We start from the raw sequence: 24831 nt of genomic DNA, 5'->3' as shown, positions 1-24831 counted from the left end.
AATTTTTAGAATTGCTCTTTACTTAACTAGTGTTGGAACAAAGCTCCAACTACTATGAGTCAAAGTGCAAATACTTAGATATGGAAGAGTTGGCCTAAACCCACTTAGCCCTGATAATATTAAAGGTCAACAGTCTTTCACTTAATAAAAACTGATAACGTGTATAAATAGCACATACCGTAGCCCTAAGAGAAAAATGGAAATGAAGCAGCATTAGCCAGTGTTGCACTGTTGCTGTTATATGAACAAGTTACTTATGCAAAGTGCAGCTTAAGTGATAAAAAAATAATTGTCTGAAAACAAAGCTCTTTGCCATTAACATGCCGTATACATTTGGAGATGGTCTCTGATGGTTGGTGGCACGAAAATAACAGAAGGCTTTCTTCTTTGAGCCAATTAAGTTATTTAGCCAGGTATGGCTCCCTTGATCTTTGTCAATTTAGAAATAGGGCACTGGTGACCATAGTGTGAATGACAAGGGAAATTAGCTATAGTCTCTAGAAAAAGAAATACTTTAAATACCATGTAGTAGATATGTAGAATGACTATATCAACTTTCATATGTCAGCAATGATGACACCTACGGGAAAAATGTGAAGGTGGCAGGGAAGTAATCATCACAGGTAATTTGTCTTCCTTCCATATTGTGAAATATAGTTAGTGAAACCTACCCACAATGATCACATTTACACACTATAAACATTTTAGAAATATGAATTCAAACTCAGCAGAATAACGTGCAAATGATTCAACAGGGAATTCAGATGTGGGTAAAAAAAGCTTTACATCTTTTTAAAACCCCTTAGATCACATATTGCTGATTAAACCACAAAAGAAAATCATGTTCAGAGTCCTTGTTTATATATTCTAAGATTCAGTTCATTTCACTATGTTTCGTTTATGACAGAACTAAGGCAGTTCATTCAATGACACCGAGATGTTTGTTTTGGCAATCCAGGATAGGCTAATGTCAGCAAAGACAGGAAGCATGTGGAAATCACCTCCAGCATGTTATGGCTCCATGTTATGCACAATAAAAAGAAATGAGAGTGGTGACTGAGGTAGATCAGCGATTCCCAAACTTGGCTAATTATGAATCTCATCTGAAAGCATTTGCTAGAAATACAGCTATAAGCCCTTTCACTGGAGAGTTTGGGCTAGGTGAATCTTACTTATGCTTGAGCAAATCTTGTAAATGATGTATAGTTACTAAAGAAAAAATTAAACAAGTTACAGGATACAGCCTCTTGGCTACTGTTTCTTGTTCTAAAAGGCTAAGATTAGAAGATTGCATTTAACTTTGGATAATGGATTAATAAGGGAATTATTATAGTAGTACAAGTCACAGAACTCCAAAGAATGTAGTACAAAATGTCATAAAAGATATATTGGAAGGCAATCATAAGAACTAATCAATAAACCTTGGGGAAAAGTCCAGACATCCAGCTATTTAATTAGAGATGTAATAAAACTTATTGATATAGTTGTTCCACTTGATGGAAACTTCCCTAGAGCCTATATATAAAACTAATAAAGTGCATGACTGTGGCAGATGTGAAACAAAATTGTCAAAGCATGATCAGGTACTGTCTTGTCAACTTGTGTTAATTTACATCTATTGATCAGTTGTGGTTGATCCCCAATGGTATTATAAGTGAAAGAATAATCATCCTTTTTAATTAAGCAAACAAAAAGAGTAATTTATTATATAATACCAAAGCAATATATTTTCACAGTAAACACAACACAGAAAGTGAAGAGTTATGGGCACATGGTGAAATTAATCAGTGGATCAATCAACTATACTTATTAGGACCTGCTGTGGTCCAGGCACTTGTATTATATGCCAAGGGTACAAAGACAAACAAGACTTGGTCCCAGACCTCAAGTATCAGTTACTTAGGAGGGTCTTCTCTTCTCTAGTCTAGAGCGAAGTTGACTTTTATATTGATCGTGGGGAGTAGCATAGAAGTAGAGGATGCACAATCCTTTAAGAGAAGTATTTTTTTCTCTCAACAATATCAATAATCTATTTTCATATAAAGATTAATGTATTTACTGCTTTTAACAAATATTAAGGAATTAAAATTGGTAAAATCGATTTGGTTAATTAAATGTAACATTTGTGAATGTGAAATTTGATTAGGTAAAGGCTGGTCTTCTTCTATAAATATGTACTTATTTAGTAAAATATTATTTCAGGATGAGTCATTTCTATATTCAATAGATCATACATATAACACAATAAATGATTAAACAATTTAAAAGATCATCCTTGACTTTTCAATTGAGTTTTGTAAACAATTAAACACTCAAGTGACTAAAAGTTATGAGGAAACCAGTGACCACTTAGGTGTAAAAATGGTAAACATGACTTTCTGTTTAGTGTAATTAGATATGCTTCTGCTGACGTTGCCTGGATAGCAGTAGAATTTACAAATATTGTGAGGGATTATGTCAGTGGATAAATCCCAGTTTCTCTGTGAGATTGAGGTATAACTTGGTAACAAGCATCATGTAAATTCAGCCTTACAAAGTATTTGAATGCCAGAAATACTTAGAGGAGATTGGTGGAATGTTTAGAAAATATTTTCAAGATCAAATCAATAGTTACTGATTCTGTTCTGTTTAGCTTTTAGGAAACAAATAAGAGGATTTTTCTCCCAATGAAGTTTTATATATACAACAAAAGGTGACAATTTGAGCTAAATAACATAGAACATTTTTGTCCATCCTCGTGAAACTTATTTTAGGTAAACATCAGGCAAGCATGCATACACAGTCCAATAAATTGAACACAGAACTATAGGGACGGAGCATATATTCTCTTTTTTCATCAATCATAATTCTTCACAATCTTACAATGCCCATGGATTCTCACATGAAAATCAATGATATTTATACAAACAGGTACAGAATTGCAGTAGAAAGCTTTGGCTGCTAGCATGACAGTGAAGGTAACTTTTAATATTTTTTGAATCTATTAATTTACATTTAAGCAAGCATAACACTAATATGTCATAAATTTTAATGCACTGTGAACATGCACATTAAAATTAGAATAACATTTTTGATACACTTTTTACATGTACATTAAAATTAGAGCAGGAGCAAATGTATACATGTGTGACACCATTGGGCATAAATGTCTAAAAGAAGTACACTCTTCCACCTAGAAATAGATACTTGTTTTACATATATATGTACACCTACAGATGTATATGCATGTATGTATGTATACATATATCCTGTGAAAATAAGGCCACTTGCCTATGCTCCCTAATCTTGAATAATGTGGAATTTTAGGGCTTGAGGATCATAACCACATCTAATGATTAAATAAACCATAAAAACCTGTAACTGACCTGCCACTGAAAGGTTGAGCCTAATTACTCTTTGAACTTCAGTCTGGAAAGGGCACAATATGCCTGATATCTTAAGAACTCTCCTCTTACTAGACAGGGAAAAATGGAACCTTGGGTATAATTTGTCAAATTTTCAAACTCTTTTCATGATCTTTCTAGTGAAGGTTTTGGCTTTACAGCATTATTATAAATGTGATGACTTCTTGGTGACAGGAAACAATTTAGATGAAAAAAAGAGACTGCTAAATTCATATTACTAACGTTAATGAATACAGAAAATATTCTCAGACCCCAGATAATGAATTTGAGTGTTTCACTTTCTAACTGAGTAGAAAAGCTGTCTACCTTTTATTTTCTTCCAATAACGTCTGGAGACACCAACAAAAAGGAAAATATATTCTTATAAATCAGAGTACGATAATACTGAACACTCATTGTAACTTCTATGCCTGAGAGATATTTACCAGACTTAAACGTAGCAGTTGATTTACCACTTAAAGTAGCTTACATGTTTTAATACAACCTGTTATTCTTAAAGGTGATGTGGCTTCATCTTTAGGAAAAAGCATCAGTAATAAACATATTAAGCAGTAATAGCTTGGAAAGCAAAACAAAACAAAAAACCAGGAAGAATAAATGTCAACATAGAAAACACAATATTCACTGGTAAAGTGATATTGTTGCTAACTACAAAATTTCACAACATAACAAGTAAACTTCACAAAAGCATATAAAAGTTTAAGATTCCAAACTAAGATTCCAAAGGCCAAGCTGATGATCCTTTAAGTAGGTTATGACAGCATTATTTTAAATACACGTATGGTTTTAAGACATTCCTTCACATGTCTGCGCGAACAAAAGAAGCAAATACTCCATCTTCCTGGGCCAAGAGGCTTTCTGGAGTGTCATATTCTAAAATATTTCCTCGCTTCATCACAATAACTAGGTCTGCTGTCAGAATAGTGTGAACCCGATGCTGTGAGTGAAAAAAGAATAAATGTATTTGTTAGAAATTTCAGGACACCAGCCAATGCAAGGGAAAATGCATATTTCACTGATTATTCAAGGACATTCCTTTATCTTGGGAAGCGAGGAGGTGCAAGAAGCACAGCCCTCTTTTTCTTTCTTATTTAAAGTATGATTGATTTACATACTTTTAAACACCAGCCAGTATGGTCTTATATAGGCTGTATTAAATTGGGTGTAGCTAATATAGTAGTTTCATCATTTTCATGGAAATGTGAGTAGGCTAACAAATGTTTGTTAAGTAGTTAAATGATAAGAAGAGTCATCGTGAACCAGTTGGGTTATAGTTTAATCTAGACTAAAATTATCTCTTGAGTAGAGTCAATAATTCCGTGGGCTAACACACAATTTGAAGAACTCTGGAAGGTGGTTCAATTCTAAGAAGACCATGTGGGGAAGTCCATTCTGGCATGCAGCGTTAAAATGAATTATCCAGGACTTTAGGTAGGCATGCTGTCTCTTTGCCTTTAGAGATCACTGCCACTCATTCATTCTCTCTTCCCACATGGTACCCTCTGGAGAGGTGTTAGTAATTCATCATTATAAAAGCTACCACCTACTGAGCATATATTATACATTAGGTACTCCACACACATACTTGTTAATCATCAGAACATTCCTCGAATGTGGGTGTTATCTCTCCCCACTTTATAGGGGAGAACGTTGGGGTTCATAGAGATAAAGCAAAAGCGTATCACACAGATAATAAGTAGCAGAACCAGCAACCACACCAGACTTATTAACTTCAAAGTGTGAGCTATTTCCACTCTGCCATCAGACCATTTTGTTGGGAGGATCTGGTACTTAGAGGATTGTTCACCTGTCATTCTTAGCATCATGGTTAAGAATGCAGGCTCTGGGGCTTCCCTGGTGGCGCAGTGGTTGAGAGTCCGCCTGCCGATGTAGGGGACACAGGTTCGTGCCCCGGTCTGGGAAGATCCCACATGCCGCGGAGTGGCTGGGCCTGTGAGCCATGGCCGCTGAGCCTGCTCGTCTGGAGCCTGTGCTCCACAACGGGAGAGGCCACAACAGTGAGAGGTCCATGTACCGCAAAAAAAAAAAAAAAAAAAAAAAAAAAAAAAAAAAAAAAAAAGAATGCAGGCTCTGAAATTAGAATGGACTCATGTTTTGGTTGTGCAATCTCAAGCAACAAACAACTTTTGTATGCTTCACCTTTTACATCAGTGAAATGACAGTAGTCATAGTACCTGCCCTGGAGAATGGTAGTAAGGATCAAATGAGATAATCCATGTAAAAAAAAAATTCAGGACTTTGTCTGATACATATGAGCAAATAATAAATGTCAGCTACTACAATTTTTTTATCATTAGGATTTATAAGGGAAAAGTCTTTGCAGTGGACCTTTTCACTACTCTTGCTAAAATAAGTGCTGTCCAATAGAAATAGAATGTGAGTGATAAATGTGAGGCACATGTAATTTTAAATCTCTTAGGAGCCACCTTTTACAAGCACAAATAAACAGGTGGAGTTTATTTTAGTAATGTATTTTACCAATATACCCCAAATGTTATTTCAACATGTAACCAATATAAAAATTATTAATGAGATCTTTTACTTTCTTTTATTAGTATTAAGTCTTTGAAATCCAGTATGTATTTCACACTTACAACACCTCTCAATAGGACCAGCCACATTTCAAGTGCTCAGTAGCCACAGGTGGCCAGGGCCTGCCATATTGGACCTGGACTGAACAGGTCAAAACATCAACATGAAGATGGGATTGCCAAACCTAGAAATATCATTTGTTTAGCTGATACACAGTCTTCCAAAGTGTCTTCTCCTAACAACCCAAAGTCCAACCTAAAGCCATCCCCAGAAGCAAAGGCTTGTCACTTGCCCTGGGCCATGCAGATGGGGTAGTCTCAATGCTCATGCTTTCAGAAAAGCAAGCAATCCTGGCTGGCACTCACAACTAGAGGGGAAAAGCAACATGACTATGGAATGTGATAAAGATGACAGCTTAGAACATTCACCACTATTTTCAACTTCCATAGACAAACCTAAATCATTCACTAAATACAGGTAATGAATGGTATATATTTAGGAATTATCACACATTGAAGGATAATGTTTACCTATCTTTGAGAATGGACCAGAGCCACTTGCATCCCCATGCATTTAGAAAAAAAATAAACATAATGAGCTATTTAATAGCTGCTATGCATTTCCTTCAAAAAAATTAGTTCTTCAATAACCATATCATAGATATTAAAAAAACCTGGCTTCTAAATCCATAAACAGAATATTATAAACATTGCTTTGATATTCTAAAATAATGTTTACTTTTAAAAATATTGAAAAACTTGGCCTATAGAAATAAATATATCAAGTGTTTATTCTATTACTCCAAAGTATTTTTCACTTGACGAAGTGTGGTATCAATTGTCATAGCAATGATGAAATTTTCAAAATGCTGCAGAGAAATTAATTTCATCAAGAGTGAAGAATAGATCACCTTCCTTAAAAAAATGCCATGCACTATTTTGGGGTATGAGCGCTGCTTTTTAGAAGCCTGAGAAAGTTATCTTTAAAGTTATTCCGCAATTTTCAGCGGCAGTTACCAAAAGTAACAGAACAACTTTTATCAGGGGAGGAAAAATAATTACTCTTAATAGAGCTGAGGATTGTTGTACAAAGGGTCTACCACAAATTGGTGGAGTTCTCCTTCCTATAAGCCTGGTAAAAAGAGTTGATCCCACAGTAATCTGTTCTCCTCCACAGCTTTCTGTGTGTCCAGGGGAGAGAACTCTAGGTATCCTGGTGGTCACCTCCACACTGGTGGTCTTGAAATGAAGAATGGGTAAAAGATATACAAGTACACAGAAAAGTATCAGTGAATGTAGGAGAACAGAAATCAGGTAAGAGAACATAATTTTTTGATGAAAAAATACAAATTATGTTCAAGTATTTTTCAGGTGTTGACTAAATGGGAGCACCCAACAATACCATGCTTCATGCAGAGTAAAGAAAACTAGTTGTTTGAGTAAACAAAGGTCTGTTTTTCCCCTTTTAACCTGCCTTTTTCAGGGGAGCAGGAAGGTCTTCCTCCCCATCTCTTCAGTGAGAAAATTCTGGAAAATATTATAGAAATATTTTTCAAGTTAGCCAATTCTCTCACCCATTAAGTCATTCACACTTTAGTGTGAATGAGTTAATCAAGTGACTCCAGGGTAGAAAGAATCACAGAGTTCACTGGGAAAGTGAGAGAAAATGGATTTCTTTTTACTTAGGCCCAGTTTACAGAAGGTGGGCCCTGATGGGGAATCATTTCCAGCCACCTTGAAAAAGCTGCGCTTCAAAGGGTACCCTTTCTCCCATGCATCATTCACAAAACTGGAAGCGCAAGCAAGCACTCCATACATAACTCCTATGACTCAACTGTTAAACTTAAGTAATTATTAAGTTAAACAATGCATTCTTCAGGACAGGTAAGGAATCACGTGTACGGTACTTTAAGGACGCTTACAGAACATCCTCAAGGAAGAGCGAAATTGTTCCTTAAGATAGAGGTAGATCTGGGTCCAGGTTTTCCGACTCTCTCTCTCGTGCATGTGTACATTTGAAAACATATTCAAGTGCCTCATTTGTATTGAGCACGATGGCACCCCAGTTGAACCGATTTGTATAATAATACCCTGTAGTTGGTTCCCTCAACATCTCCCTCCCCTCTAATCTCTGCCTTTGCTCGGCCTTACTGGGGGGAGGTTGCTAAGATAACTACCAGAGAATGGGCTACTTGGCAGAGTAGCTCAGGATGTCTACTTGTTGGTCATCACCAAAGTGGAAAAGAGGCCATTCTTGAGAGCGAGCAAGTTTGGAACAGTATCACACTCCACTAATATACCCTCAGATAAGACTAAAACAATGCCTGCATCCAAGATTGAAGAGACACGGTGCTGGAGAGAAAAGAAAAATGGAAAGAAGAGAAAAGAATCAGCAAGAGGGAAAATGTCTAAGCAATTCATTTAAAAAGTAGTTCTGTTAAATTTAAGCCTAAATGTCAGTAAGAATCCATCCATCTGCAAAGAGGAAGAGACAAAACCATGGCCTCTTTGAAGTAAGCTATAATAGGCATTACAAAGGCCCTGGCAAGGCAGAACAGCTGTCTCATTGTTTTTTTTTGCAAACAGCAAAGTAAATAGGAACATAGAAATTAAGTGCAAATAGTAGCAGACAAGGGAGTCAAACCAATGAATTTTCCTTCTGAAACTGATCATCAGACAATTCGATTATTAAAAAAAATAATAATCCCATATAAACTGCCATCTGTTTCTGGTGAAAAAGTACAGGCCATGACCTGCTGGAATCCCGAGACTGAGAACGTTCTTTCATTGTAACCTAGCAGAGGAAGGTAGAGCAGACAGCTTGGAAAAAAACAGTGTAAAGGCTTTCAAAGCATAGCTGTTCTTTTTTTTTTTTTTTTTTTTTTTTTTGTACAGATACAGAAATATTAGCAGAGAAATACATGATTCAACACATTTTAATTGCTCAAAAATAAAGAATATTGAATCTTGGAAGAAAAACCAAAGAGCAATAAATCAACTCTGTCGCCCATACTTACAGCTATTGTAACAACGGTGCGGTCTGCAAAAGCTGTCATTACCACTTTCTGCAAAATGTTTTCCTGCCAAAAAATAAATAGAGTCGGAATTTTCTCTGGACTACTTTCTCTTGCCATAATATTGATATTGTGTCCCCAAGAACAATGCTTCAACATGCCCAATCTCTTCTGAGAACTCTCACTGCTAAGTCTTCTGCAGAAGGCCTAACAGGGAGCAGTGCCCAGCAGCAAGCTCCGGCTGGCTTCTGTAGTGTCTTCAAAATGCAAATAAAACTCAGTTTATCAACTAGGAATGACTGATAGATTTATTGCCAGGAAACTGAATGAGGAAAATGAAACCAAATGGGTGTGGAAATGCTCACTTGAGTTATGCCATAAAAAGGATGTATTCAAACCTAATAAAACCCTAAAATAGTGTTAAGTTTTGTGTCAGAAAAGGAAAAAATAAAGTACATGCTAAAAATTTGGATTTTGACCCATAGAAGTACATTTCAGGCAGGAACTATTTTTATTCCCACCACAAACCGTTGCTATCATTATATTTTAAAAGATGTCCTGGGTAAAGATTCTACCTCTCTCCTAGAAAAAAAGCTCGATTACCTAAGTCTTAAAGTGAAGGAGCTATTTCTTCCAATCACAAGGTTTATTGCCAATTAATTCATTCTTATTCTCCCTCTTTCTCTCTCTCTCATCTTTCCTGAGGCAATACTATCTTTACAATAAGCCACAATATTGTAAGAACTTAGCAATTAATACTAATTTTGATGTAGTTATGTTTACTTAGTGAAATGGCTTCATTAGAAACTACTTCATTGCTTTCAATTATCTTAACTCCGAGAAGGATATATAAACTTTGAATAGGTACTTTAACTGATTAGTCTTACTTAATACAAATAAATGATGTCAAATTAGCACCTCCATATATATGGTTCTTAATAATCTTGAAACTGTTTCACCTTTTTGGGTAGTTTTATTCAATCTAAAGTGTACAGTAAGAAAAGAAATAAGATTTTTATTTTTGTCCTTTCTGATACCAAACTTTTAATATCAAGTTAACTTTTATAAGAACAACATTAATTGATAGCAGTTCAATGTGATATTTTCCCCACTCAATCACAGCCTTCCAGACAGATCCTTCTTGGACATATTTGACACTTTTTTAAATTTAATTTTTATTTTATATTGGAGTATAGTTGATTTATAATGTTGTGTTAGTTTCAGGTATACAGCTAAGTGATTCAGTTATACATATACCTATATCTATTCTTTTTCAGATTCTTTTCCCATATAGGTTATTATAGAATATTGAATAGAGTTCCCTGTGCTATACAGTAAGTCCTTGTTGATTATCTGTTTTATATACAGTAGTGTGTATATGTTAATCCCAAACTCCTAATTTATCCCTCCCCCTATTTGACACTTTTAAATGATTTCTTTCAAAAGGCAAAGTTTCTGCCTCATTACCATGAATACATTGAGAAGGCCATTATTAATTCTAGCCAACATTAATTATAATGACTCCATCTTCAAATTGTGTTAGAAAATGATTGGTTTCAACTATCAATAGATTCCATTAAATAGAGATTTGCATACTTCATCTTAGAACTTCCATGACACAACACTTGAATACAGTACAGTACTCTCATCAACTGAGACCTGGAATTTTACTGTTTTGAGGATTTATCAAAAAGTGATGACACTGAAAAAAATAGATAAATGTGTATGTATAACTGAATCACTTTAATGTACACCTGAAACTAACACACATTGTAAATCAACTATAATTCAATAAAAAGAGGTAGAATGGAGAAAAATAAAGTAAAATAAAATAAAACTAGAAAAAAAAGTGATGACAAATTTATATGATGTTTATTGACAATAGGAGGTCCTTTAAAAGAAGAGTCAATTCTCCTTTACTGAAATTCTGTTGTGCTGTATTATTGGTTGATCAAGGACGTGGCTGAGAAGATACTCAAAACAATAGTACTGAGCATTCAGAATCCAGTCAGGAAAAATAAGTTGTAATTTTCACATGCATTTCTTCACCTCTTCAATTTAAAGAAGCTTAGATAATGCACTCACTGTGGCCATGTCGATGGAAGCTGTCGCCTCGTCCATGATGAGAATACTGCTCTTGCGAACAAAGGCCCTGGCGAGGCAGAACAACTGTCTCTGTCCAACGCTAAAATTCTCCCCACCTTCAGTGACAACTGCATCTAAATCAAAAAAAGAAGCAAAGACTTCATTAAAGAAATGATACTAACATTTTCCTTGGGCAAAGTAGTGGAAAACACATTATGTCCGACAAGAACATGCTTCATATCACTTTGTACTGGTGCAAGGATTTCATATTGGAAAAGCAAAGAGGAACTTTAACTGGGGAAAATGAAGATGATCCTGGGTCACCCTGTGTTTGAAAACAGGTGGTAAATTCCCTCCTTATAGTAGGATATAAAATACTGTTAAACATTTTAAAGACTGGAAGACCTTGGAGATTATTCAATTATTTAATATAATTATCCAAGGCCCAGGGAGATGATGTGGCTTGCCCATGATCACCTAGTTAACTGGTAGTAGAGCTTGATAAGAAACAGAATATTTTCAACTCCAATACCTGTTCTCCTTCCATTATATCATCCCCCTGGACTTTAAGCTCCTAGTGGGTAAGGACTGGGTTTGTTTTTGTTTATCAATGTATCCCCAGTACTTATCACTTGGCATCTGACATAGTAGCTGAATGAAACTTTATTGCATGTATAAGTGAGTTATGTCCTCATTATAGTTTTTTGTTTGTTTGTTTCAACCACATTTTATAAAGTACTACTGTGAGTTTAGCTTAAGTTCTATTTCCAAAATAATCTATATTATTAGGATTCAAACACTTTTTAGTTGGGCTCTGAGAGGAAATTTCTATTGATTATTGCCTCACTGCATCAAATTCTTATAATTTCTCATGCTTGGAGGTTATGCATCTATTCTCCAAATTTTAATGTATATAATAAATAAAAAGGAAGCGGGGCATGATGAATGTTCTTCACTAGAGTTGGCATGAACCAGATCATTATCAAACCACTGATGTAATCTTTATTAAGACAATGAGCATAAACAATATTCAATTACATAGTGTAAATGCAATTCCCTGTTGCTTACACTGTACCATAACCCCCAAATACTATGCTCATGATTCAAAACAGGTACATGTAGGTCTCATGTTAGTGAAGAGAACTATAAAGATGTAATTGTCTGCCTTTCCAATTATTAGTGGGAGGAGGTCAGAGTCTCTAAATACCAAGGAAAAAAGGTCTGTAAGCATTATCACAAGTAGACTTTTCAATTTTTCAGTACATTTGCTGGGCTTTCCAGAGCAGACATCAAAAATTATTATGGAAAATTTCACCCAGACCTCTGCAATTACTCCCACGGTGACACAGGCAAAGTCAGTAAAACTATCCTTAAAGACACGCTGCCCCAATTTCATTTGTGGGATGCCTTTTCCTTGGGACTAAATTATAATCATAAAAGGTATTGTTTTTGAGTCTCCTTTCCCAAATAAACTAACAAATAAATATTATGTATTAAATTTAGAATATCAACCAACTACTATCTTTCTGATGCTTTCTTAAATGTGTTCAGGTTTTAAGGAAACAGAAGGCCAAAACTACAGATGTTCGCTTTTATGAATAAAGACTATATAGTGAACTCTCTCTTGTTTCATTAATCATGTTGTTCTTTCATTATTCACATTGCTCCTTTGTTTTTACCATCGGTTATTTGCCAGAAATTATACTACATCTGGGACTGAATTTAACTCAGGGATCGTTTGAGTACATGTTTCATATCTTACACAAGTATCCAAACTGATCCTGCAGCTAGGTAATAGAAAATAATGTCTTCCAAAAAATTATGTTATGTAAGTAAAAGGAATATGCCCTCCTGGCAGCAAAGAAAATGGCTGCTACTGTGGAGAAAATACCTGCTTCTAAATGGCACCAAGTACTCTTGCACTCCGGATCATGTAAATCATGTGAGCAGAATGACCACAAGGAAACATTCTAATTAAAGTGATCTATATCCATCAATGGTGGAAAGACTAAAGAGATAAATGTATTAATTGGAATATTTTGGCCTGCTCACATAGAACAGAAGGTTATAAGGTTTCATCCTCTTGCACCCCCTGCAAAAACACTAGATTTTGAAGTGTCCTAATGACCTTTAGGAGATTATTTTAAATATATGGAGATTTAACACTAGAATTATGTGATTCCAGCAAAAAATGTAGATATGTAGAATTCATTGCATATGTAAAAAATAAATGTATCATTTAGAAAATATACCTAGACCTCCTGGTAGGGATTTGACCATATTCTTCAATTGAGCAATTTCTAGAGCTTCCCAAAGTCTGTCATCCGTGCATTTGCACTCCGGATCTAAATTAAATCTGTAGGAAAAAAATCAGTTAGTTAGTGAATAAATTTTAAAAATGATTTTTAATGTACATTTGCTTACTGCTGTTCTTTCCTTAAAATGTAAATCCTATTTGTTTTGGTTACTGCTGTATGCCCAGGATCTACAACAGTGCTTAGGATAGAACAGGCATTCAATTCATGCTTGATGGGTGAATGAATGACCTGAATGTATGGGCAATGGTTTTCGATGATATCATTAGTAAGTTTAAATCCATGATAAGATTTGATAAAATTCATTAAATTGGATACATCCACTTTCATATTATGTTTAATATAACTTGAATAGTGACTAGCAAATTATTCCTACAGAACTGACATTAAATACATAAATCTATATGGGAACATGCAATGTTATTTCAGATGAGCTATGCTGCACCAACCATAATAACACTATTCATAATAAATATATTCAGAGATATAGATTTACTATAATATTACTAAATAATCTGATACGCCCAGAACTTTTAAAGTAATTTTACAATTGAATATGGAACAATCTTACATACATCTTCTCTTCAAGACAAGGAATATTTAGTGAAAGGTGGCAGATAATTTGAAGTTAAGTAGATAGAGGAGGGGAGCAAGAGAGAACACAGGGTGGATGGAATGAGAGTCATGATCTGGTGGATGATGACACAGTGGACTTTGGAGTTGGACAAACTTTATTTGGAATAGCAGTGTTACCACTTACTAAGTATATGAACTTGGCCAAGCTACAGCTTCTCTGAGGTTCAAAATCCTCATCTGTAAAATGGGGACAATAATATGAACACTAGAGCAGTGCTCTGAGGATTTGATGAGATGATATATCAATATTTAAAGGACCTAGCAAAGAGGAGATACCTCCATTTTTTTTTTTTTTCATGAGAAACCACAAACCAGGCATGGAGAAGGCTGCAGCAGCTTCTTCAGAGCAAGTTCAGCAGAAGGAGAAGTTGTGGGTGATGGGAGGGAATCAAGGTATTAACCAAACTCAATATCTGCTGAGGCCAGACCAGACACACAAGAGATAGGCAAGGTGTCTGTAGGGTGGACACCTCAGAAATGTCTGCCAAGAATCACTGTCCCCAAGTACAGAGGAAAAAGTGATGTTTGTAGGGTCGGATGGAAGAGATGACCTTCTGGAAGCACAAAGGATGGGCTTCTATAGGTTAAGTTAGCCACTCTAGATGCCCCAATCCAAACTGTGGGACACAACATTTGACCTCATCATCTTGGTGACAAACTTTCACACCTACCTGAAAAGCAATTCTGAGTAAAACCCTCCTATGAGCCAAAGGGTAAGTCCTGAGGCACATGAGTTTCTGCTGAATATGTCACCTACCGAATAGAACCGCTGAATAGGATCGGATCCTGCAGAATGATTGAAAGTCTAGAACGTAGTGTGTGCAGCGGCAGTTTTGAAATGTCTATCCCATCAATGACAATCTTTCCTGTTAAAGAAAAACAAAAATGGCAGCATGTAGTAAAATCATGAGTAAAGTAATATTTGTTTACAAATTGGAAGTACTTTTCCTAGCTCAGAACTGAAATTCAGAAGAGGAAGCTTTCCACTTAAGTATTAAAAACATCATGATATGTCTCTATGAAAAATATACATTTCGGTGATATTTGCTCTTATGTATTTTCTCCTAAAGGGATTTCCACTTTTTATACAGTTTATGTGGTTCATACAAACCAAAAGTACTTTTTTCCCTCAGTGGTCCTCTTCCTTCCAATATTTCTTTATCCTATTCTTGGCTTTATTTTCCTTCATAGGACATTCTATATACATTTACTGATCTTTTTTATTGTCTCTCTCCCCCAACTAGAATACAAGATAGTTGAAGATGGGCATTTTTGTCTGTCTTATTCACTCATTTATTGATTGAACAGCACAATGCGTTACAAGTAAGAAAGTAAATTCTCTGACATAGGTAGCACATTTTAGTGATTTTTTCCACACTGTACATAGACTTGCACAATCTTGATGTCCTTGCCTTTCCCTGATAGATTTATTTTATCATATTGCTTTGTGCAAAGACAATATTGCTCTATGAGATGAGAATGCCCAGAGAAGAATGGCAACTGGAGTCCCTTTTCCAGCTGGATTTAGACCCAAAAGCAGGCAAGATGTCAGCTTAAACTTTCTTTCAAGAATAATATATTATCTATTAAAATCTCAGTCGCCTCACGGTATTAAAAAGACAGTCATCATAGTCCTCATGGGGCCTGAAATGATGTTTCTGGACTCATGAGAATATGGCTAATCTGTTTCATCATAGCCACAGTTTTTTAATGAAAAGTTTCAATCAATTGTCTTTGGATCATGTAATTGGCTTATAATGCAAATCCCACAGAGAATCCTTAAAGTATCTATGTCTTATTACCAGCCATAGAAAGAGCAAGCTGCTCACCTAGAGGCAGATACTTACCCTGTCACTGAATCTAAGCCCCAAAGAACCTGCAATGACCACAGTTCAACTTTGTTGTTCATAAACTGACCTCTTTATCTCACAGAGCTGTTGTGTAGATTAAATTAAATAATATAAACTGTCAAAGATGATAAAAATGTGGGGTACTATCACCATTATCACAATCATTACAGATAATAATAGTTAAGTACTTCTTGAGCTGATGGTTCTCCTTTCATTCAAGATGGCGTTATGTGTTGGCCTATTATTTATAGGCCACTTGACAGACTAAATAATGACATATTTTTTCTAAAGCAAAGATTAGATTACTTCCATGTTCGATATTATTAATAATTTTGTGGATGAATAAATATTTTTGTATATTGTCAACATGTGCTTGTCACATTACAGCAATGGTTACCTTCTAACAAAGTGTTCAACATAATTAAACCATGTTATTAAGAAGATGATGGCAGAAGTCATGCACCAAAATTAAAATGCAGATTACTTATCTTCTTTTTATTCATTTGATGGAAAGATATATATATATATAGTTTTCAGGAAGCAAGACAGTCTTTTTCTCTCTTCCTTCCTCTTGAAATGCCACCTCCATCTGTTGCTATTCAAAATGGATGGCCTTGTTTTCATTTTACCAATTTAATAGAATGGTCTAATAATAATATCTAGAGCTGAGTTTAGGGCTAATAATTTTATTTTCCCAATTCTATGATTTTTCTTTACTCCTAGACTGTTTATATGGGATACCTGTCTCAAATCATGGGTTTCAGGACACAGAGTACTTATAAATATTTACTTTTTATTTCTGCAGGATTAGGTAAGTCGATGTTGCATTTTTCTTTTAAGGAAGAGCATCACACAGCTAATGAAAAAGTTTAGTTAGTAACTCACCATCAAATATATCAACCATTCTGAAGAAAGCCAGAGATAACGATGACTTTCCACTGCCAGTGCGACCACATATGCCCACCTAAGAAATCAACTGTCACTCAGAGAGAAGAGGACTCAGACAAAAGATAGAAAATAGGCAGAAGTATTTTTACCTTAGGTAAGACACCATGATGAAACTGCAACTCTATGTAAACAGTTACATTAAAATAATCATTTTCTTCTCAGATCTCCCTTAGGAATTATCATTATTAAGCTAAAAACATGGGGTCTTCAACAAATCTTCAATGATTCCACTCTAACTCTTTTGATTTCTATGTGGGTGTGTTGTTTTACCTTTGTGGCTTCATTTTTGCATTTAGTATATTGCTGACCTAGCAAACAAGTGTTCCACTTTATCTTAGAAGTGATGTTTTTATAACAAAATATAAAATGAGCCCATTTTTCTGCACACTTGCTCTTTTTATAATAACTAAAATAAATCATTTTGGGACTACAGCTAGTACAAACACAAAGGTTCTTAAGGGGATATCTGGAATGGTCATGAGCCAAAAGCTAGAAATTTTGAAAAACATGCCTATTGTTCACTTTCTTGATATTCATGGGAGATGAATGAATGGCAATACAACTTAGAGAATGTATGTTATCTGGATCCACTCTCTCCCTTTTCTCTTTTGTGTGATGATCTGACCTATAAAGTGTAGGGAATATAATGGGAGCCCAGTGAGGCTGTGGTTGGCTGGGATGTCTAAAGAGCTCAGGTGGTAATGGAGTGGTTCCATCTGAGGGTTTGTATGAAATAAATCAAATGGCAGTGAATTCCATACCTTTTGCCCAGGTTTGATGTAAGCCTTGACGTGTTTAAGAACAGGCTTCAGATTATTTTCATATCTGACACACAGATCATGAATCTTGATCTCCCCTTCCTGAGGCCAGTGTTCTGGAACTTGAGAAGGATCTGGGGGGTGGAGATGGGGTAAGGGAAGAGAGACAGAGACAGAGACAGAGACAGAGAGAGAGAGGTAGAAAGAAACACACACATACTTATATACATTTATACATACACACATAATTTTTTTCTAAATTGAAAGTAGTACTGAACCAAGTTCTGAGTTTTTTGAATTAAAATTTCATTTAGAGTAAAAGTCTCTTCATTAAGAACTTTAAAAATAGCTTTTGTGTGTCCATTTTGGAGCATTAATGGGCATCATGTCTCCCAGCATTCCATCACTCAATTCTATTCATGGTGGTTCATCTGTGAATGGATTCATTTGTTCACTCAGTTGGTCATCAAATATTTGAGTGCTTCAAATGTGAAAGGTGTTGTGCAGGATGCTGGGAATATGGAGATGGAAGACATGCCTCAAGGTGCTCATTGTGCCCGGGGGACGCATGCAAGTGAGTTAGCCCCTACAGGACATGGAGAGTCACGTGATGGAGGCCAATCCGAGGAGTTCTGGGACCAGAGATGGTGGTAACCCAAGAGTTCCAGGAGGGTTTCAAGTGGAGACGGTGACTGAGATGAATCTTAAAGGATAAGAGGTAGGGAAATTTGTTTCAAATATATAGAGGGAGAAGAACAAAGATATAAAGAAAGCATAGCATGTTGGTATGGCCCGAGCAAAAGGTGTATAGGTGGATGATGAGATATGAGAGTAGGTAGGTGGGTAAGGGTTGACTAACAAAGGGTCTAGCAGGCTGAGCTAAGTTACCTGGAGTTTGTCCTTGAAGACCTGGAGAGCTATTGAAGGATTTAGGCAAAAGAGTGCATTTGAAGCATGAGATTTACATTTAAGGAAGATTAGTCTGTCCTCAGCATTGAATTTTCTGCCAGTTTTATTCTAGCAAGGCTAAGAATCTCAGTTAGTATATTAAGATCCAAGTTTCTTGCCATCTAAGTTAACTCTTTAAGTATTACTAAATAATATCAATTTGGACTCTGGTTGTATCCAAGACTTTTCAGGCCTAAATAATCACATCTTTTTCAGGTTCAGGTGTACCTTATCAAGCAAAGTCAAGATGAGAGGGGATTCTCTGGCTATTGAAGTGGAAAACAAAAGCAAAAATGGCAGTGTGCCTAACACACAACTAATCTTTTTTTTTAAATAATTATTTAAGTGAAACAAAATGATATTCAGAACAATACCGATGGTGCCTTCATAGTTCTCAGACTCCATAGTCAAGAAACTGTTCACTTTCTTCACTGCCCCCATCTGGACCTCCACATCGGCCAAGTTCCTCACAACCCAATTCAAATAATTGGTTATCTGTGTCAGGTGACAAAAACAATGAACACATATAAAATGAAGTCATGATGTTTCTAAGCACTGGACATTAGGGGATAGGATGACTTGGACAGTTCATATAGGTACAATTCATAAATGCTGCAGGATATCAGAGACCAGAGAGGATGTCATGGGATAAAGTTGGCAAAGAAAGTGTCTGCTCTTCTTCAAGGGTCCTCAAATGTCCTTGTTCTGTGAACTGTCCTGACTTCCCTGCACAGCGGATAGTTGTATGGACCTCTGTTTCCATTTACCTCATTTATAGTCATATTCAAGTTAATGTCCCTAAATGTGTGGTGAGCAACTCAGGACAAGAATTCCAAACAGCCTTGAGAGAACTCTGACCATAGGGTTTGAGGACTTTCTAAAAATTGGTCCACAATACCAGAAATGAATCCATGCCATCCTAAAATGCTGGGTTTGGGCCCAAATCTACTATTATTTGCAGGCTGTCATCTTGTTATGAATTTCTAACCCCTCTCTAACATCCACGAATAAGAGTAATAATAACCACATACAGAAAGTACCTCCAGCACTGCGCAAAGAGAGATTTTCATCCATACGTACCGTAAGTGCATACAGAAGACCTAAGCCCACCAATCCAGAATTGGAAGACCCACTAATGGATGCAATTGATGCAGTGAGAACAATGCAAGCTCCCAGATAATCCTAAAAAGGAGTGAGAAAAAAATATTAAAAGATTTTCCCCAAGTTCTTAAACCAAAGATCTCAATCAACCCAGGTGATCACTAAGAGAATAAACGCTACTCCTTGTGTATCCTGTTAAGTTTCAGAAGAATGTTACAGAAGGTAGGGAAGAATAACAACTCACACAATTAGGACTGGAAGGGAAACGATGCAAGGCTCTGATTATATTCATGCAGATATGCATTCAGAGACGTTAAACACCTGGTCAGAAATTAAGCTGCAATTTTTGGCACGACCAGGATCAGACACAGGGTTTTCTTTCTTTCTTTCTTTCTTTTTCTTATCTACTGTATTATGTTGCCAGACAAGCAATTATTTTTGAACTTAACTTTCTACCTTAAATTTCATGTGTGCTTATACCAGGGTTGGGATTAGCTCTCTTGTATGCTAAGTCAAGGCCTTTGCAGAAGTTTGCCTCTGGTTAGCTTATTGGGATTTGTATCTGAACTATTTTCGACCATCTGGTCTCAGAGTCTGGGATATTAAATCTATAGATTTCATGGAAATAGGAATAAGTGTAATTTTTCTTCCTAAATTAGAAATATGGGCATGTCTTAGAGTATCTGAATTGTCGATGACTCAATGATAAACTCTTCCGAGAAATTTAAAAAATTCATTAAGGCCAGCCTTAAACTCAAAGGAGAGATAAGGGACATCTGTCCATTTTCTAACACTCTTTCTTCCCCATTTCCCAGCATTCTTAGGCACTATTACGTCTTATCTTTTGAAAAAGAAATCTTTAAAACTTGTCATGCTGATGTGTCACACATGACAGAAGCAGAGAGAAGTTCAGGCATGAACACTTTCTAGAATTATCTCAAGTCTCATCTCACTGGTGATGACCATCTCTAGAAAGATAACCTCTGCTACCTCAAAAAAATAACTAGTAACTAGGTGATAAGACCATAATGACAGTAATAGAGTGTTTAACATGCTGAAGTCAAGAATGCAATTTCTCAGGGCTTCTCTGGTGGCGCAGTGGTTGAAAATCCACCTGCCAAGGCAGGGAACATGGGTTTTGAGCCCTGGTCCGCGAAGATCTCACATGCTGCTGAGCAACTAAGCCCATGCGCCACAGCTGCCGAGCCTGCGCTCTAGAGCCCGTGAGTCACAACTACTGAGCCCGTGAGCCACAACTACTGAGCCCGTGAGCCACAACTACTGAGTCCGCGTGCCACAGCTACTGAAGTCTGCGTGCCTAGAGCCCGTGCTCCACAACAAGAGAAGCCACTGCAATGAGAAGCCCGCACACCGCAATGAAGAGTAGACCCGCTCAACGCAAGAGAGCCAGCGCACAGCAACTAAGACCCAACGCAGCCAAAAATAAATAAATAAATAAAACAAAATAAAACTTCTAATATATATATATATATATATATATATATATATATATACACACACACACACACACATAAAGAATGCAGTTTCTCAAATCAGCTCGCATGTGCGCATCCTTGCCTCTTTTTAAATAGCACCAAAGATCAAATTTTGGGGGAGCAATCAATGATCCCAGGCTTGGAATCAGAAATCTGGGTTCAAATAATGCTTTTGTCAATTACCAGCTAGTAAGCTTAGATGAGTCATTTAAACCCCTTTGAGACTCAGTTTCTTCTTTGGAAAATAGAAATGATACCTAATTTACAGGGATTTTGAAAGGAATAAAAAAGATTAAATATCAGTTAGATTTACCCCCCTCCATGTAACAGGATGTCTTTTTCTGGATGATTTTCAAAGGTTTGAAGCAAGCTTAAAAGTTTGTGTGCATCATAAAACATCAAAGGTTAAAACAGGCACTAAAATTTAATTCTGTAATGACTCCCATTATCTGTACAAAAAATAAAGAAAGAAATCATGAAAGTTAATCCCTTGAGGGAGTAAATTCCATAGAGGTAGTAAATACTCCTTTGATCGCTTCTTCCCGTGTATCCATTTGTTAACAACTTGTCACATCCCAATCAGACAGTTCTTCCTTTTCCCCCTTTATTTGAAGCAACAACTACATGAATGCCGAATGTAACCAGCCTGGGCTGCTCTTTTTTATTTTATAAATGCCAACGTGTTCCCCAAATACTTCCAAAATATTTACAACAATATGAATTTTTCCTTCCCACTCTCTTGTGAAAGGTAATACCTTTAATGTTATGTTATAAATTTGTTATTTACATATTATCTTTTCTAAAAAGACTCATAAAGCGACTGTGTGATAAGTTTCAGAAAGTAAGTTAGCACCAGGAGATATTTCCAGCAAGATGCTCCCAGCTTGATATAAAGAAATATGCCAGTCGGCGTCTGAGAAATTTCTGTGGGCAACATACATTTTAAGGGTTTGAAGCAGGGTATGTTTTTACTAATTTCTGTTCTCCGCTACCTCTCAGCTGACCTCATTGGAAAGAAGAGCCTCATTCATCCATCCATCTATCCATTCATTCATTCATATATTCCTTTAAAAGTATATATAACTTCCTTGTTTAGAATTATCAATGCCTTCCTATTGCACTTATAATAAATTCAAACTCCGATGAATTACAAAGCCTTATATGATGTAAAGTCTGGAGTCTAGACTCTGCCTCCTCTGACCTTATTTGAGATTCATTTCCTGCTCCTTCACCCTGCTCCAACTATGTTGGTCTTCCCGTCCTTGGTGAGATAAGCTGGGACCTGGTACCTAGGACCCTTTACTGCAGTGCTCGCACCTGAACAAATGAATCCCCCAAGCAAGAGAGTACAAAGAAACAATAAGGGACTAAAAATAACTGCACACATGCGCAGCTCGGGTGATTATAATAAGATACAAAAAGGCCACAAACCAATTGCCATGTCTGAGGTGCCGGGAGAAAAGCAGGATACTGCGCATGACCCCTGCGCACAGCACCACCAAGGGGGTGGGCAGACCACGTAAGCCACGCCTTCTCCCCAGCCCACTGATCCTTCCTCACCCTCATCCCATTTAAGGAATCAGCTTGTCACTTCCTCAGGAAGTGAACAAGCGCACCTGTTACTTAATTTCACTCCCTTATGCTGTAGCATGAGTCCCAGTAAAACCTTGCCTAAATTTCTCCTCTGGCTTCTTATCAATTTCTTTTTTTCTTTTTTTTTTTTTTCGGTACGCAGGCCTCTCACTGTTGTGGCCTCTCCCGTTGTGGAGCACAGGCTCCGGACGCGCAGGCTCAGCGGCCATGGCTCACGGGCCCAGCCGCTCCATGTGGGATCTTCCCAGACCGGGGCACAAACCCGTGTCCCCTGCATCGGCAGGCGGACTCTCAACCACTGCGCCACCAGGGAAGCCCTCAATTTCTATTAATTAAAGATTCCAAGGACCTGGGTCAGTAACATTGGGAACATACCAACTTTGTTTCTGCCACTGACTCTGCCTGAAATGCTTCCCAGAGGTCTCAGACACCAGGCTACTGCTCACCATCTAGGAGTCAGTTCTTAAATACACCTCTTTGGAGAGACCTTCCCTTCCTGATCCCACCCCCAGCCCTGGAGCTGTTCTCTAGCCCATTGTCTTGCTTTGTTTTCCTCCTCACGGGTTCGAGCTATCTGAAATGATCTCATTTGCTTATTTGTTCTCATGTTCATAGTCCATTTACTCTCACTAGAATCTAAGTCCATGAAAAAAGAGTCTGTCTAAAATTTCCAGCAATAGGAATACAGTAATGCTAAGTACATGGTAAAGGCCCAATGATTCCTTATGGAATTCATGATTGGATACATTGACCCCCTTCATAAAACATTCACTGAGTTCTTCTATGAGCCAAATATCTTCTAAATCCAGGCTTCTGACTTCTTTTTCTAAAGGACTCCTATGAGTCATTTAAGTCTCCACCAATCCCTTTTCCAGACTTAAGAGTTGAACATGTACAAATATTATAAGGATGCATATTTGACAAGGTGGGAAGCCCAACACGAAGTTTTATGATTTTTTATCCCCTGCTTAGAACTGTGATATGACTATCTTAGAAAGCTGTGCTATGGTCAAGTGTTAGGAGTTCTTTGCCTTTCTAAAGTGAAAAGCACTCTTAAGTCAAGAACTTCATCATTCAGTTCCCAATAATTATTCATTGTTTTGCTATTTCAATTGTACAGGAAAAACTTATAAAATGCCATGTTCTGTGTTACAAAGAGCAATCTGAATAGGACTGGAAGAGAAGAAGGCTGCAACTGACATACCGAAACAACAGATTAATCAGAGTCTCAATAAATGGAAATTAGACGTATGCCTAATATAAATATTATAAAGGAAACGGAAAACATTACACACTCAGTCTCTCTTCCTCCCACCTCATTCCCTGTTAAGTTAATTTATTATAGATCTTTATATTCTATATTGGGCCTTGGATTCCACCATTGTATAGAACTCAATGTTAGATTCAATCAGCTAATACTTTAAACTATTTTCTATTGAATTGAAATGGTAATCTGATAATAGGTGGGTTAGCCTCATCCTGGCAATGAAACCAGTAAAAGAAGTGAAAACAAATGAAGAGAGAAAAGGGAGCGAAGAGATCAATAAGTTAAAGTCAGTATATATTTTCCGTGTCTCTCTCATTGAGCTAATGTTTTCAAAACTACTTGTAAGGTTTTCAGTATGATCATTAGACATTATTTTAATTCTTAGTCCAGTAAATAAAATATGCCAACATTTATATGTAAAGATAATGTAAAGAGATGTTTTTGACACCTCAGCAAAAAGGCATAGCTTTTTTTTTTTTTAATTCATAGGAGCTTTTATTCATAAGAGGTCAATAAGTATTCCACATACCCTCTACTCTCTCTTCTGGTTGTGTAACCTTAAATAGCCCCTTGTGTAACATGTATTTAATGATACAAATCTCATAGGGCTTTTAAGGGGCTAAGAGAAGGCTCTGTGGGTGGAAGAGCTTTGTGCAACATAAATGTGCCAGGCAGCCTCCCCAAACACTATTCCTATCCCTGGAATGTATATGACCTAACGATTGTTACACCTTGTTCTGCTACATTTATATTATATTGACAGACTTTTGGGGCCACTTTTCCTCTCTGTAAATAAGATACAATATGAAAAAGCTAGAAGTTATAAAATGTCACCTGCTTTACTCCACTCTCTCTTTTTTTTTT

The 24831-nt window shown here is 36.6% G+C and overlaps 1 protein-coding gene across 1 annotated transcript in view; it reads right to left on the bottom strand.

The window, feature by feature from the left end:
• Positions 1-2882: 2882 nt before the first annotated feature.
• The window catches only part of ABCC9 (ATP binding cassette subfamily C member 9), a 145412-nt gene continuing 123463 nt past the window's right edge, over positions 2883-24831 (bottom strand). Inside the window, exons 32-40 of the mRNA XM_082635944.1 lie at positions 19591-19692; positions 18885-19005; positions 17566-17696; positions 16742-16820; positions 14764-14872; positions 13308-13411; positions 11056-11189; positions 8974-9036; positions 2883-4341 (exon numbers count right to left, since the gene is read on the bottom strand). Coding sequence (XP_082492070.1) covers positions 4204-4341; positions 8974-9036; positions 11056-11189; positions 13308-13411; positions 14764-14872; positions 16742-16820; positions 17566-17696; positions 18885-19005; positions 19591-19692 — 981 coding nt within the window. The 3' untranslated portion in view covers positions 2883-4203. The remainder of the gene's footprint in view (positions 4342-8973; positions 9037-11055; positions 11190-13307; positions 13412-14763; positions 14873-16741; positions 16821-17565; positions 17697-18884; positions 19006-19590; positions 19693-24831) is intronic.

The sequence above is a fragment of the Mesoplodon mirus genome (genome assembly GCF_964341445.2).
Source record: "Mesoplodon mirus genome assembly, chromosome: 11".
NCBI lineage: Eukaryota > Metazoa > Chordata > Mammalia > Artiodactyla > Ziphiidae > Mesoplodon > Mesoplodon mirus.
Note: the sequence above shows the minus strand (reverse complement) of the source record. Positions and strands in the feature narration are given on the sequence as shown.